The sequence below is a fragment of the Haliaeetus albicilla genome, chromosome 21, assembly GCF_947461875.1.
Source record: "Haliaeetus albicilla chromosome 21, bHalAlb1.1, whole genome shotgun sequence".
Lineage (NCBI taxonomy): Eukaryota > Metazoa > Chordata > Aves > Accipitriformes > Accipitridae > Haliaeetus > Haliaeetus albicilla.
Window position 1 is genome coordinate 23,253,865 of NC_091503.1, and position 15,907 is coordinate 23,269,771.

The 15,907-nt window shown below is 38.3% G+C and overlaps 1 protein-coding gene across 2 annotated transcripts in view; it reads right to left on the reverse strand.

Annotated features, from left to right (window-relative positions):
• DCDC2 (doublecortin domain containing 2) overlaps positions 1-15,907 on the reverse strand; it is a 70,641-nt gene that overhangs the window by 15,532 nt on the left and 39,202 nt on the right. For both annotated transcript variants that reach the window (XM_069809215.1, XM_069809214.1), the window contains one exon: positions 826-926. In XM_069809215.1, coding sequence (XP_069665316.1) covers positions 826-926 — 101 coding nt within the window. The remainder of the gene's footprint in view (positions 1-825; positions 927-15,907) is intronic.

Below are 15,907 nucleotides of genomic sequence, written 5' to 3' on the forward strand. Positions count from 1 at the left end.
TATTTTCTTGTGACCTAGGTGGCTGGCCCCAAGCCATTATCAACAGACAACGAAAGCACAATGCAACATCTTGTGGACGGGACATGGAAGTTGAACAAGTTGGAAAATTCCTACAAACACATAAGATGAAAAAGAGGACTGTCTTGTGAGCAATTCACTAGCAGAAAAAAAAAGGTAATTTTTCAGCAAGTGATTTAAGCAGTTCTACTCTTCACTTCATTGGAATAAACTTCAACTTACCTATTTCCTGTATTATTTCAGTTCACAGGATTTTTCTTTTAAAAACAAATCAAAGTAAAACAAAGGGGATATAATCTTATGTTTAGTTATCAAGACCTATTTATTGCACATAAGTCTTATGATTAAAAAGTTGGCCAACTAAGTACCATGTTGTTCCAACAGAAGAAAGTACTGGCAGCTTTAACAAAAATCAGATAAATCCATGCCTGTTTGTGGTTCAGGACTGCAGGAATTCTGACCTTGATTCTGTGCCATAGTCCCTTTACACTGCTCCACCAGTATAAAGGGACTCCAACCCAGGTGGATCTATTCGGTAGGTTGTGATAGTAGGGAGTCCCAATGCTCTAAGACCTTATAGGGGCTCTCAGAGCAGTTCTGAAGCTGATGAAAAGGTAACTGATATTTGACATATTAACAGAGAGAGGAAGATTTGCTAAAGCTCCCATAAAAGAAACCATATCATTAAGCTGTTACAATCATCCCCACAGAATTATGCTGTACACCTGAAAGAAATTGGGGAAAGAAAATCAACACACAACCTGTGATCCTAAAAAAGCATCCATTTATTTAAAGCTTGATCAATACCTGGTCCAGGGGAACTTCTACACGAGTATCTTCATCTTCCTGCACTTCAGCTGCTCCCCACATTTCAGACCCCTCTTCTCTGGCTTTGTAAATATCTTCACCTACAATGGAAAAGATACAGAGTGGAAGGAAGTGAAGTCCAATTGTGACACTGTGTGGCACAACTGCTGAACTGCATTCAATTTTGTTTCTGAGAGCAGGTTTCCGAGCTGACCCACCATTCCCTATGCAGTTCTTTTAATGAAGTTGTCAATCTCCTGTTATTGTTAATTTGTTTTCCTTTCATTTTTAATAACAAATACTTACATGCTGCACCATTAGGGAAAAGGAAAGGGAATGGGAAAGGGAAAGGAACAGAGACTGAATAAAACCCTGTATCTGAAGTTCCTTCACTTCTGACAAAGGTCAGGAGTGAATCTGAACTTAAAACATTACAACTTATGCTTCTATTTCTACAGTCAATCATAGTACCCTCTAGTAATTAGCATTGTAACACACATCTAGCAAATACCTCAGGCTCTGAACCAACAACAAACATGGTGAACCAGGAAAGGAGTAAAAGATTAACAGAAGCAGTTGGGGTTAATGCTACTTCCCACCCCTGCGCACGTGCAAGTAGAATTATAGCTGAAACTCCACATCCACATCAAAAAAGCACATACTCCTAGCTAACAAGGTTAATGGCTACAATGATATTCAATTTTGCAAAGATTTTACACCATTTAGTTTGAGTAATTTTTTTCCCCCAAGTGTAAGTAATAACTAGGGGCCTTTGAAGTTTCTAATACAGGTCTTTCAGTATCAGCTAACTAGGAAAGTGAAGACAGGTACATACAGAAAACAAACAGTTCCCAGGTGACACACATTACTCTCTCCCTTCTCCCCAAACTGAAAACAGCCCAGAAATTAAAAGCACAAATTACTCCAAATCATCTCCCCCTCTCTCTTCATTTAACTAGGAAAGACAGATGGTCCTATGCTGATGTGTTCATATCCGACATAATGAGTAACTACTAATTAGAAAGAGGAAAAAATATTTGTGCTGTTCTGGACTGCCTCTTAATTCTTCATAAAGCATGTGAACTTGATAATACCAACTGACCGTGCAAATTGATCTACATTGCTAGACGCTGTTAAATAAACAGCCTTAGTGTAGCACTGAACCATTCACAGAATCATTGAGGAGGAAAAGTAATGGATAAAAAAATAAGACTCAGAGAAATCCAGAGTCCACCTGCATAAAACATCAGCATTGACTACTCTGGAAGTTACTTTTCCAGTTACTTTCTCATCACTATGAGAGCCAAGGAAAGAGTTTACCCTGGGAACAAAATTCTGAGGCATACCATACCACTGCAAAAGGCTAACTGAGGGGAGGTGCCAGTTCATCCAGATGGCCTTAGATGTCTACTGACAGGCCACTGACCAGACCACCAGAAATGAAAGCCATTCTCACAGTCTGAAATGAAGAGGCATAAATGGGGGAGCCTATGGAACACCACAGTGATATTCCAGAGTGGTACTGCTGGCTGCATCTTAGGAGACTGGTTTTCTGATGGGCATAGCAGCTTGAGTACCTGAGCACCAGTCCCGCTGGAACCTCCCCACCCTGCCAAAAGATCTATACTACTCATCCTCTGAAAGTACCAGTGTTGGAAATACCACAGGGTTCTTAGCATCATTGGTTGGATTCTTATCCTAAACATCTCACACATCTTGAAAAAGATCCCATCTTCATACTTGGAAATAATAACTTTCTTTTCTTGATTTCTTTTTTTTTTTTTGTGGATTATTAAATATAATGCATCTGTTGTAGTATGTTCCACTGAAACCAACTAAGGACATCCAATATTTGCTGGCAGTATAGTAAATCTTGGACAACCTATGTGTAGGTTTCTCACTACAGACCCCCTTTGCCGAGACAGGCTTTTTTGACAATTTCAGCAATAAAAATATGGAGCAGTTGAGAGTAGCAACAAAATGCATCCGAATGGGTGCTACTTGTACTTTTTCAAATAATCAGTGCACTTCAACTTTCCCATTTTTATGAGCTCCCTAAGGGGCAGAAAGTTCTGTTTCTCTTACCTGATATTATCATTGTTGCCTCTCATCGTAGACATTAGATTGAGATATAGACCACCACCGTATTCTGAGAGGAAAATGTAATGTGTTCCTTGAAAGCCACTGTGATGACTCTTCTAATTCAAGGCCTTCCCTTAATTACCTAAGAAAATAACCTTGTCCTAAATTCCTTGGCTCACTGAACTACAGAAAGTCAAATCAGTGTCTGAGACAACTGCATTTAATATCACCATCCTTCCTTTTAGACTCTGTAATAACACCTTTGCCTTCAAGGTCCTCAAGTCCTTCAACCAAAATGGGGATTGTCTGGCCTCTAGAGGTAAAAGGATTTTGGTGCAGAGGTAATTCTCATCAGGTTTTTCTCCGGCAGGGCAAAAAAGAAGTAGTACAAGGGAGATGAACGTGTGTTGGCCCTGGAAGCCTAATCCACAAAATTAATCTCAAGAGTTGAGGATTCTCAATTTTAAAGCACCTCTCCTTAGAACAGTAGATCAGCCTTAGGGCTATGCTGAATAATCCAGAAAAAGGAGACAGATATGTAATATTTTCAAAAACCTTAATCATGAAATCAGGAGGGAGTGAGGGAGAGGGAAGAAGACAGCAAATTTCTACCCAGGTCATGCAACCAGCTTTCCCATTCCAAACAGTGTACCCAAAAAGCTAGTAACAGGGGGATTTCAAGAAGCAAACCCCGAAATTCCCCATGGGATTTTGTCCAAGCACTTTCTAACAGGTGTCTGCTCAGAAAGCTGGTCATAAATTAAAAGAGATTAGTTGAAAAGAGCTCTGCACAACCTTCCAGCATCTCAAGGATACCACTGTTCATTGTCTTGCATGGAAAGCACTCTAAAGTGAAATAGTGAAATAGCATTCCTGCTCTTCCACAGAGTCCAGGATGCCAAAACTAGATGGCAGTCTGCAATGGGAAAGAATAGCAACCACAGAAGTAACCAAAAATCTTCAAGGACAGTGTTTATAGACAAAATGGGAAATTATCCCATTTTCAGAACAGCTGTATTCTTTGAAGAAAGCAAGTAGTTAAAGAATAGCATATTTCAAATGCATATAACACAAAAGATTGCTAGCTGGTTTCTGAAAGGATGGCAGAAAAGATTTGTTGTCAGAAAAGGAAAAAAAAATTATTTAAGGAAACAAGAAAATTGACAAGAAATGAGTTATTTACCTCTGCACAAACATGAGAGCATGGAAGACAAATGTCCAAAACACATGTACCATTAACAGTCAGGGAAGGAAGAAAAACACTTAGGTCTGAAATGTGCCAAAGCAGGTGAAAAAAAAATGACACTGACTGAAAAATGGGAAAGTTGTAACACTTGAACAAATAAAAAATTCCAAAGAAAATGGTGAGGAATTAAATTAGTCTTACATTAGGATACATACTCTTGTCTTTTGGTACCAAAAGTGAAAAGACATACAAAAATTGTAAAATAGTTTACAAAAAATTAACTTGATTTAATGGAGCATTAAGAAAATAGCTTAAAATGTAAACATTATTAGAGTTGCTACTCTCCTTCAGCCAGAAGTATTTACACTTTTTGCATGTGAACTTACAAATATCTGGAGGAGGGCAGCTGAGTGAAAGGCTATCATATTACTTGTTTATATGATTCCGCGTCAAGATCTTGTCAGCAGGAGTTTGCAGACCACATTAATCACTACTATCAGTGCTGTCAGTTACTCAGCACCTCCCAAGCAAATGTGTTAGGTTGGGTAATTTTGCCTCATATTTTACAGGTAATATTTCAGAAATGTTTTTTGGTTTTGGAAAAAAAAAGCACAAAAAATCTTATTGATGCAGCATTTCACATATCTGAATCATTAGTCACTTTCTACACACGGCTCTAAGGGAGCAAAAACCAAAGCATTTTAGAAAACGTTATAAATGACATAAAAAAAAAAAAATTGCAAGCCTTCATTCTATATTGTTATGGGCTTATATTGCAGTCTCTTCTGAAGTTAGAAATAAACAGCGTATCTTACTGAAAAGAGAATTCCCAGCACTTCCATTAGATGGAACATTTATGCCTGCCCCAAATGGTTCATAAAATACTGTAGATTAAACATGTTCCTCATACAAGAGCTAGTTCTGATTTTCTGTGCCTCAAACTAATTGAAAATTGGCCACAGTCAGGGTCATGGCAATGTTGGGGCAGAAGAGCTCAAAAAGGGGGTAAGAAAGGAAGGTAGGTCCAAGCCTTATAGTCAAGCTGTGGCATACTCTACCCATTTGCTCCTAGTTGAGTAGAATACGATGGCAGCAAAGGATTCAAGGGCACTTTGAGCTCCAAAATGTGTCCCTACAGCTTTGCTGACAAGTATAAATCAGAGGATTTATTTCAGTTAGGTTCTCAGTTCTCCGTACCACAGTAAGTGCTGCTTATGTCATCAGGCCAAGCAAAATATTTTTGAGAGTCTCCTGATCTTCTGTAAGGATATTTTTCCATGGTGTCCAGATAACCAGAAGAGACTGGAATTTTTCAGGTTTTGCCAGTCACTGTGTGAAAACAGACTGTCTTGAGCTAAAGATCACCACTATTTTTTATACCTTATACAGAGCGAAGTGAGGTAACCTACACAAACATCTCCCATTATTTCTGATTGTTTTAAAGCGGGGTCATGTTCAGTGATTCAGGCAAGAGGGGGAAAGAAGAACCACAGAAGGGCAAAGAACAGATCACAAGAGGGAAAAGGCATTCAAGAGGAGCAGCCAACTGGAAAGAGAAGATATGCAGAGGCTGGAGGATGTGGACACAGAGGGAGATGATGAGGGCCCAGTAATGTTAGAAGAAATGTGTGGAATGAGGAACTGTACAAGAGCAAATAGAAAGATGAGGGAACAGGGGTGGAAATTAAGGGGAGAAATGGGGTCCAGCACACTGGTAGGAAAGCAGAAACATGGGTTACATGCAGGGGAAGGGTAGAAGCTTAAAGGAAGGAGAGAGGAGGAAAGAACAAGCCAGCAGGTACCCATGCCAATTTAAGCTTCTTAGAAGAATCTTCCTTCACAAAAGCCTGAGAAGAGGAATGTCATTTTACTGGTACCTATCTGCAATTGAATTTCTATGTTCAGATACTCCCACACATACTTGTTTGTGACAGAGGTGCAGCAAAAAGCAACAATGAAAAAATGCTCATTGTTGTCAGGTAAGTATTTTCCTTGATTTCGTATTTATTCCTACAACAAACAATATTTAGAAAGACTCTGGATAGTGGCTCTATGGTTTTGGGGAAAGAATTCTTACAGCATTTTTTGGCTTCAGGCTGAAGGAATGAATGAAAACTGCAACTGCAAGTGCTTTCCTATGGAGCTTCTTCAAGAGTTATGCTCTATCTCACCTCCTCTCCAGCTCCGTAAACCCACAGAGAGAAAGACTGATGAAACCTCAAGAGGATCCAGACTGCTTCAAGCTCTGAATTCCCCAAAGCCTTGTAAGGGTTACCAGGAAAGGGAACGCTTGGAGCTTGATAACAGCTCTACTGAAGAGAGGTAGCTAATGTCTCAAAAAAGTGGTGAACCAACTCAATCTGCCCTAAGCTGTTGAAACACTGCACTTACTTTATGGCTGACCTCTACAGCTAGCAGCAATGGAGCCACAAAAATAGCAAGAACAAGAGAATATTTTCAGCAGAAAAAGGTGGTGAATGACATGAGGGAGGATGTTCTCAGAAGGCTTAGCTCTTTGGAAGTGAGGTCCAGAGGCTATGGGTAGGAGAAAGGCAGAGTGGTCAGGTTTGCGTCAAAACCTTAGAAAGGACGATGACTGATAAATAGGGTGTGGGGTTTCTCATTTTGTACTTGCCCAAGGTCTATTTCATAAAGATCATTTTCTGTCTGATGCCATTCAGGATTTCACCTCGAATCCTTCTGTACACTTTGATAAACAAGTAAAGTTATATGACTTTATTAAATAGTAATTGAGTTATATATTGAACTAACTCATAGGAAATCTATATATTTTAAATAATTAAGCATAGCAATTAATGGCTCTTGTATAAGCTCCTTTCCTAACCAGGATTAACTGTAAAACATTTATTGCAGTACAAATTACAACATTATACAGTCATTAATGCATTTCAAATTTTAAACTGATTGAAGTTTAGCAGTAGGGATAAAAAAAAAAAATCATTGTAATAATAGCCTGCCCTGAATATTTTATGGAAATCAGAGGCATTTACTAACTGCAAGCTCTGTATGTAAGCAAGGAAGTTAATTTGACTATAAAAAAAAAATAATGTGACTTACCACAGAGGCTGCCTCATAAAAACGTTAAGACAAATTAAAAACAAAATGTAAAAAATCTGTGGCTCATTAAGTTGAATAGATTGCTATGAGGAATAGGGAGGACATGCATTTATGCCTATCTACAACATAATTTTATTTTCTATTTTGGGGGGGGAGGGGGGTGGTTTTTTTTAATTTCAAAGTATCACTGTTGTACAAGGCTCATTTCCAACAAAAAGCCACTGCCTTGGTGATAGGTTTGCATATGCGTGAATGCCTGTGACTTCTGTTATCAAAAAGTAATGGAATTAAAAATAAACTGGTAGCAATATACATATGAAACTGCTGAGAATATTAGAAAATACATATTTTTCTTCACCTGATACTATTGCGGCCTCAAGCTTCTAAGCAATCAGTTCCTCTCTTCAGAAAATATTGACTTTCTAATAAGATTTCACACCATTATAGTTTGCTGACATCTGACTACCTCAACAGAAACTGCAAAAGGTGCTTTTAGAGGTTGACCTTTATAGAGCAGTCTCCTTTACTGATAGGAAATGTGGTAATGCTAGAGCAAAGGAAAAGCTGCCTTTGTCAGCTGCAATAGCTCAGTCACCTTTATACATAAACAGCTACAAAAATAAAGGACTGAGTGTCATAATATGAGGTTTTTTCTTCCTCCTCCCTACTTTGGTCATTCACCTTATTTATTCTCTGTGTTTCTAAGCATCTAATTTATTCCTTTATTTAAGTGACAGATCATTAATACCATTTGCATTTTGAAATTAATAAAGCAGCTCCCTTTTAGCCACATCTTCTTTAATTCCATACTTGTTCCAAACCCCAGCCTTGTCTTGGGTACAGCTGGGTCCTAAGGGCTAAAGTGACACAAAGCAAATGCAAAAGCCCTGAAATATCTGTCCTGGTGCAGTCATTCCAAACTGAGCATCAGTATACCTACACTCCATCTTGCAGCAAGTTAAGCGACATGGCTTTCCTGCTGCCAAGTACTATTTGCCTGTTTTATGTTTTGTAATGTATTCATTTCACTAAAAGCAAACCCAAAGAAGCTCACCATGTGCTCAAAGAAAAAGGCTGCAAGGTTTACCATCATCTTAGCTCCCCACTGGCGTTAGAATATTCTCGCTACCATGATGCAGCACTGTAACAATACACACTAACAGCAACAAGGGTTCTCATTTCTTGTTATAAATCGCAATTTTATCTCCTATTATGAGAGGAATAAACCTATAGGTCCTGTAAAATCTCTGCAATTAAGAAACAAGATGATCTCTCTTTCTTCAGCACAGTTTTTGCCTGCTTTGACAACACAGCAGTGATATGGTCTATGTGTCTCTGTTTTAACTGTAGAGAGTTTTTAATCCTAAAAGTTGTCAGCAGGAAAACATGGACAACAACAGTTTTAGCTCACAATGCACCGCTGATATTCAGCACTTCAGGTTTATACTGTTTGGCAAGCTCGTAATTTTATTGAAAGCAATTCAGAGCATGACAGCAGGCGCGGCTGCCATACCTGATGTTCTGTGCAGCTCTCCCTTTAATTAAGGGTTGGCCTTTTTCTTCCTTTTTTTAGCCAATAGCAAAAACAGGACATTGAAATGCTTGCTAACTTCTAAGACCTCATAACTAGATCTGAAAAACTGTGGAGTGGCTCAGCCCATCTCCAGTATAGCACTTTTCCAAATCATAGAAAGAACTCAAACTTCACATTGTATTATCTCTAGAACTTCTTTTATAGTTTGGGTGGGGGGTTACTTTGCAAGCCATGTGAACACAATTAAACTACTGTATTGGAATGAAATAGGCTTTAAAGTGAGGGTGCTCCCTTACAAGAATTTTCCACTAAGCTTCTGAATTTGCTACTTTCCTGTTCAACTTCCTACAACATACTCTTTACAGAACATGGCACAAACCAACAAATAAGTAGGTTTGTTTTTAGTTTTTTGTTGGTTTTTTTTGTTTTTAAACTGTAAGCCAAGATGCTGATAATCAAATGTGCCTTTGGTGTCACTTTCACAAGCCCAAATTCTGCTGAACCAGCTGCACTAGTCTAAGCGTTAAACTTCACATTTCCAGTTGCAATTACTGTTACATATAATATATTCAATATTATTTAGGTTTCTACCAGTGCAATGAGAGTCCAATCATAACATTAATTGCATGCCTTATAGGTTATAAAAACCAAAGCACCACCTCACAGTCTACTGGATTTGCTCTAAGAAGTGTTGAATTTAAATCTCGCACAAAGAGCTTTCAACACTAAGAAATTCTTTAATCATCTTGATTTGAGAGGATTATGACACGGATCAGTTGTAATATGAATGGCATGCTGGTGAAATTCTCAGTGTATTAAAAAAAACATTCAAAGTAAATACATGGCTAGCCCAGCTAAACTCTGCTGGAAGATTAGGTTAAGCTTTAAATATGCTATGAGCATAATTCTTCAGATGTTAAGTCCCAGGAAACAATCACTTTCAAACACGCTGGCACTCAAAAGAGAGAAGATTCAACATAACTAACTGTTAAATTGGCAGGGAAAAGGACAACAAAGAATACGGGATACATTTTCTACTATGAATATTTTCTTTTCATCTATTTCTGTACACTCCAAAATGTGCATGTGTAAACTCACTGTGTGGTTTATTGGTTTCAGATTAAAATAAATCCCACATCAGTGACAGCCAAATGCAGCCAACTAAAACGCCAAGAGTCTTTTTCACTGTCCATCAGGAAAACATAAAATAAAAATCATAAGATGGTGATAAGTGCTTCCTTTACCCAATCCAAAGCCTTTGAATTTGAAGGAATTTTTTGGAATGAACCTGCAAAGCCAGCTGAGGAACTGCAATGAGCCTTCAGAGTAGACAGTGGAGCTATACTGATCAAAACAGTACTTGGGAGCAATCATTATTGCTGTGTTCCTGGGGCTGGCTTCTTGCTCTCCATCAAAAATACATCTCCATTTCAGAATAAGACTCCTCACTCTAAAATGGAACTGAAAACATCATAATTCAAGACAGGAATTACATACATGATACATCCAATATTTCAGCATCTGGTCGAAGCTAGATTTCTAATTTCACTGTCAACTGAGAGAATGGGCATCTCCAGACACACTTGTCTCTCCTTGATGGCTGGAGCCCAGCTGAATTAATCCTCTAACCCTCATACAGTGGGAGGTAGGCAAGATGCATCTTGCCCTCAACAAGCTTCCAGGAGCAGTGGGGATCTGAAAGTGTACCATGGTCAAGAAACCTCTAGGATTTACTGCATCTTTCTTGTTGCCACGGGGAAACAGATTGAAACAAACAGCCTCTCCAAATAAACAGCCTTTTCTCAACTTCTGCTCATGCCCTCTGAATGGACAAGGCAAAGGTGAGGCCAAGTACACTACGGCTGGAGTCTTTGCAAATAATCCTCTTTTAGTTTTTGCTGTGTAGAGTTTGAATGCTATTAGCCTGAGCAGCACTTTGGCTAACAGCCAGTAATGCAGACGGACAATGGATGTGCTGAGAAGTCTGCTGTGCTCATGCCTGCTCTTACTTTTCCTCTTCACCCCGCAAGGGCAGAGCTCACAGCTTCGCACTTGTGGACAAAGATTCAAAGAGAACAAAAGCACCACTTGCACGCTTCACTCAATTTCTGTTCCTCAAACATATGTTTGAAGCAGTCTTCAAAAAGCACAAGCAAACTGGGAAAAAAGCTGCAATGCTCCCTTCCATTAACTGAATCTAGCTGAAATACTGACCGTATGGTACTAGCTGCCTGCCTAAGAGGGAAGTGGCATCTCATATAGTCATCTCCAGGTGAAACAGAAGGGCCTTAATACAGAATAAACCACCACCATCACCAGCTTTTAAGGCACTTTCATCATCCACTTCAGTCCCACTAGTCACACAACCGCTGCAGGAGTCCATCTTGCCCAGAGACAAGGTAACAAACAAGGACAGAGTGAGGGAGAGATCCTATTGACAGGGAGACATTTCAGAGCACTAAAAGCATACACGTTAGGAGAAGGGGAAGAGCTTGCACTAATACACAGGGCAACAGCCTGTCTTCTGCACTTTCAAGTTGGACCAGATGTTAACGCAGGTCTTCGGTACATGAAGAAATATTGAAAACAAAGGTGAAGAAAAACAGTACCCTTATAAAGCAGCATGTACCCTTCGTCTGCCCTCTGGATCCTAACATACTGTCCCAGCAGTATAAGCTCCTTTCACACCCAAAGGGGAGCACAATGGGTCCTCAGCACGCATGTAAATAAACCATATAAGCACAGGATAAGTACAAATATGCACGCAGCATGTCTGGGTGCCAGTGTAAGCCATGGTCACTTATTTGTATTCTGAAACCCAGAGGCTCAGTATATTTAAATATTAACTTCAATGAAGCTTTTTTGTTAAAAATTGAACAACAGTTCTTCAGTTTTTAATAAAATTTGTCCAGAGTTTCCCTGTTGGTTTTCTTTCCTTTTAACTGAATTAAGGATTCTTGTTCCACAGTTGTAGCACAACATTCACATTAACTTGTAATGAATATTTAAAATGCAAAAAACCAATATTGTTTACTCTGTTGAGTTCTCATCACACTTCCATTATTATAATACAAAGTACATTGCAATTGCATGGAAAACTTTTTGCTTTAAAAAGTCACAGCCCATAAATCAACCATCAAAAGTACACACAAGAACTTTTTAAAGAGCATCAGGACATATATTTAATGGATACGTTCAAAAGAATAACTTTGTATTAGTCAGAAAAAAGTTATATTTCACACTCACATAATGACTTGGAGCTATAAAGCACTCCAAAAGAAAGCTACAAATCTATGAATTATGACTTGAATAAAGCCTAAAGAAAACTTTTAAAGCTATTAAGTTACTTTATAGAGATGCCTGTTATACAGCTGATGCAGCCTCTTGACAAATCTACTCTTCAAAACCCCAGCATGTGTTACCACCTGCTGCAAAGCTACACATGGCCGAGTACAAAAGGAGGAGAAACGAGAATGGCATGTCCTCTCTGCTCCCAAGCTGATTAAAGGAAAAAGGCTTGTGATAACCAGGTGGAGAAGGAAGCGAGGAGAGCTTTTGTCTTCCCATTCACCAGCTCTGACCCTATGCAGCAACTCCACAAGAGCCTCAGCAAACAAAGCATTTCCACATCTGCTCTCTGACATACCCTTTAGCCACATGGAGGAAGTTTCAGAGAGGTGGGAACAGCTTAGGAGGGCTGAACTAACTCCTATTACACCCATTTCTCTCCATGTAGATGCTTTACTGACTGCAGAATGTATCTAGGGCCAAGCAGTTGCCCAAAGTCGAACAGAAAGACTAAGACAGAAACAGGGGTTGAACCCAGACCTCCAGATCCTGGTGAATCAGTGCCAGACAGAAAGGATTACTTGAGGAAAGACCAACAAATGGCATGGAAAGAAAACAGATGAAGTCAGATAAAGTGAATGAAGTGCCACGTGGACCTAAGGAAAAGCATCAGAGAAAAACTGGAAAGGAAAGTAGTGTAAAAAGCAGGGGGAAGAACAGTGAAAGGTGGGGAGGGATGGGATGGGAAGAGAAAGGGAGCAAAGCAAAGGGGGTGGAGAGTGTGCAGGGAGGCCAGACAGATAAGCAGTGAAAGAGTTGTTAGCTATCAGGGGTGCCACAGGATGAATTAAAACATATAGAAACAGAATTTCAGAGATACATAAAGCTTTCTTCCATAACAGCATCAGGAATGGAGAAAACTGCAGATATGAAATGCATCTGTCACAAACTTGGGGTCACCTGACAATTTTGCTGTACTCAGAGAATAATGGTAGTCCCATTAAGGAGTAAATTGACCTATACTAGCTTGGTTACATTCCTTACTTTAAGTATAGAAGTATGCTACAAGTACTGCTAAGTACTAATGCTCATTATATGTTTTTGCTCTTTCCACAAAGAGCAGGATCCTGGCTCTAGACTAATTCAATCCTCTCCATTAAGTCTGATTCAGCCTGAGAGTCTTCAAGCATTAGCTTGGAACTATTTAAATGCCAACGTTTTAACCAAAAGTCCTTTAAAAATATTTCCATCAAAAGAAAAAAATAAATGCAATAAGCCTTCTACTGAACAAACAGAACACTCACACTACCCTATTAAAAGGGCAGGATATTAGAATATTTCTGCAGCCATTTCACATGAGCTGTGTGTACATTTTATATTTTAAGCTGCACAGTTTACAGTGGACAGAAGCATCATTTACCAAGTAACAATGTTGTTAAGGAAGAAGAGAATAAAACAAAGATGCAATGGGCACACTCAACCCCTGTAGAGATCAGAGGCTTTTATATGGCTTGGCTTATATGTTATTTTTAAAATCTGTTTTATCAATATGGCTGACATTAATAGATTATTTCACTTATTATAGTAATGCAGATACACTTATATGATCAGATATATGCTGAGTATTTTTTTGGTCCAGAATATGTCTCTCTGAAACATGTATCAGTCACTAGTAATTCATATAGTTAGGAATTATATACTTCTCTGAGGTTTTATCATTAGCTTTTAGCTCTATTCTTGCAACAGAGACTGGGTCATATGCAATACGAAATGTTTTATCCACATTGTTTAATGATGATACTGAGAACACCATGTGTGTGAAAACTGCCATTAAATATTAAATAATAGCACTGAACAAAATCCTATGTTTTCCCAATGATTTGTGTGGTGATTTATATATTTTAGGTTTAGGATAATAGCTCCTTCTTCAGAGTAAATATGTGTAAAGCCTTCACCTTCCAAATCCACATGTCCATGCTTACATTTAAGTACGAGTGAGCCTAACAAAGACACAGTTAGGTGAGTATGTGACTGACAGATCGGGTCTCTTCAGGAACACGCTCTTTTACTTTTAAGCAAGCAGGTGCCAGAATCTCAGTAAAAGAAATGAAACCTAGACTGTATGCTTAAAAAGCTTAAGCATCCACATTAGCAGGACTTGGTGACAAAAAAAATATAAACACACACTTAAGCACATTCTGAAATCTGGCTATTTTGATAGTGGTTCTTCTTGACTTCAGACTCCATGTCATCTCCTGCAGAATCCCACACCTCTTGTTGCAAGAATCTTTCATATGGAGTGCCCTTCACCACTGAGATCTCAAAATTCAGACCTGACGATAGTTACAAAACCTTTATCTGAGCCATAAGTTAACAGAAGAAAGCCATGCTGTGGGACTCAGGGATTAATTCAAAACATAAGCCAAATAAAGTGAGACAAACGGAGGAATAGAGATCTTGATGCACTGACTGACATCACAGTACCATCCACCTCTTTAGATACACTTGCAGAAAAAATTTGACTCAACTTATCTGGAAATTTAGAAGGCTATATGTCTTATGATATAAATAAGTATATTCACATTTGTGCCCAGATTAACCAAAATTTATAAAACTTACTAATATATTGAGACAGCAGCATATTTAGATTCTAGCAGCAAAAATTATAGAGACAAACACTATTTAAATAATTGACCCAAAACAAATCAAGAGGGTAAGAAAGAGTATTTTCTACTTCACATATCTACTCTGCCTTAAAAAGCCTATTGATTTACCAGTATTCTTCATTACTAAATGCAAGGTACAATTAATGTCAGTCATCCTAATTCATTGCCAGAATTCCTTAAATTAATTTCCTATGATTTTACCCTTCATAAGAACACTTACCAGCTACCATAAGGATAAAACATCAGAGATCTGAAAAGGCATTAAGAAAATCTTTCTGTAGGAAACCAGACTACCACTGCATTCATATGGAAACAGAAAGTTATTATATGGCAGACACTAAAAGCCTCATTTCAGAGAGCTAGAAGGATGGAGGGGAAAGGAAGAAAAGACAATTCATTCCCACCTGTGCCATGTGCAAACTGTCACACTGTTCATGAAAAAATAAAAATGAATGCTCTAACGACTATGTGTTTTTAGCCAGTTTTAAGCCTCCACTGACAACTATTTAAAAGAAAGGTCTGATTTTCTAAGAAACAGAATGTAGCACTGTAGAAGCTATTGTACCAGATCAGATCTGTGGTTCATCCCCACCAGTAGCCTATGTCTGACAATGCCAACATGGGATGCTTTAGGAGGGAAAAAAAAAAAACCAAAAGAAAAAAAAAAACCCAGAAAACAAAAAGAAAAGAAAAAAAAAAAGAAAAAAAACCCACAACAGTAACCAGACAATGGTTAATCTATGCTTTGATTTGAAATACTCCTTCTAATTAGCAACTGGTTTAGAACTTGATATCTGAATTTATACATCACACCCACAATTTGTTAGGAATACCTATCATAATGCTGGGTATTATTCTTATCCAACATGGTAATTTTAAATAAAGACTTCCTTTTTGATGCAATAAAAAATCCAAAGTTCTTTTGTTTCATGTGTATTTTTTCAGATCCCTAACCATTTTTTTTCTTTCCATGAGGTTTTCCTACATCTACAATGCCCCTTTCTGAGATGCGATTTCAAAGAATCACAGATAAGCTCAAGCCATTGATTTTATTTACCATAGGATATTCACTATTCTTTCTCTCTCCATATCACAACATCTTACTGACTTTTTAATGACCTCTGCTGCAGCATCAGGAGAGATTTTCACAAAACTGGCTTCATCAATGTTTTTCTAAACTTTTATCACTAAAGTAGCACCCTGTAAAGTATTTCAGTTTACCATTTACCTACCATTCTGCATTGCTTT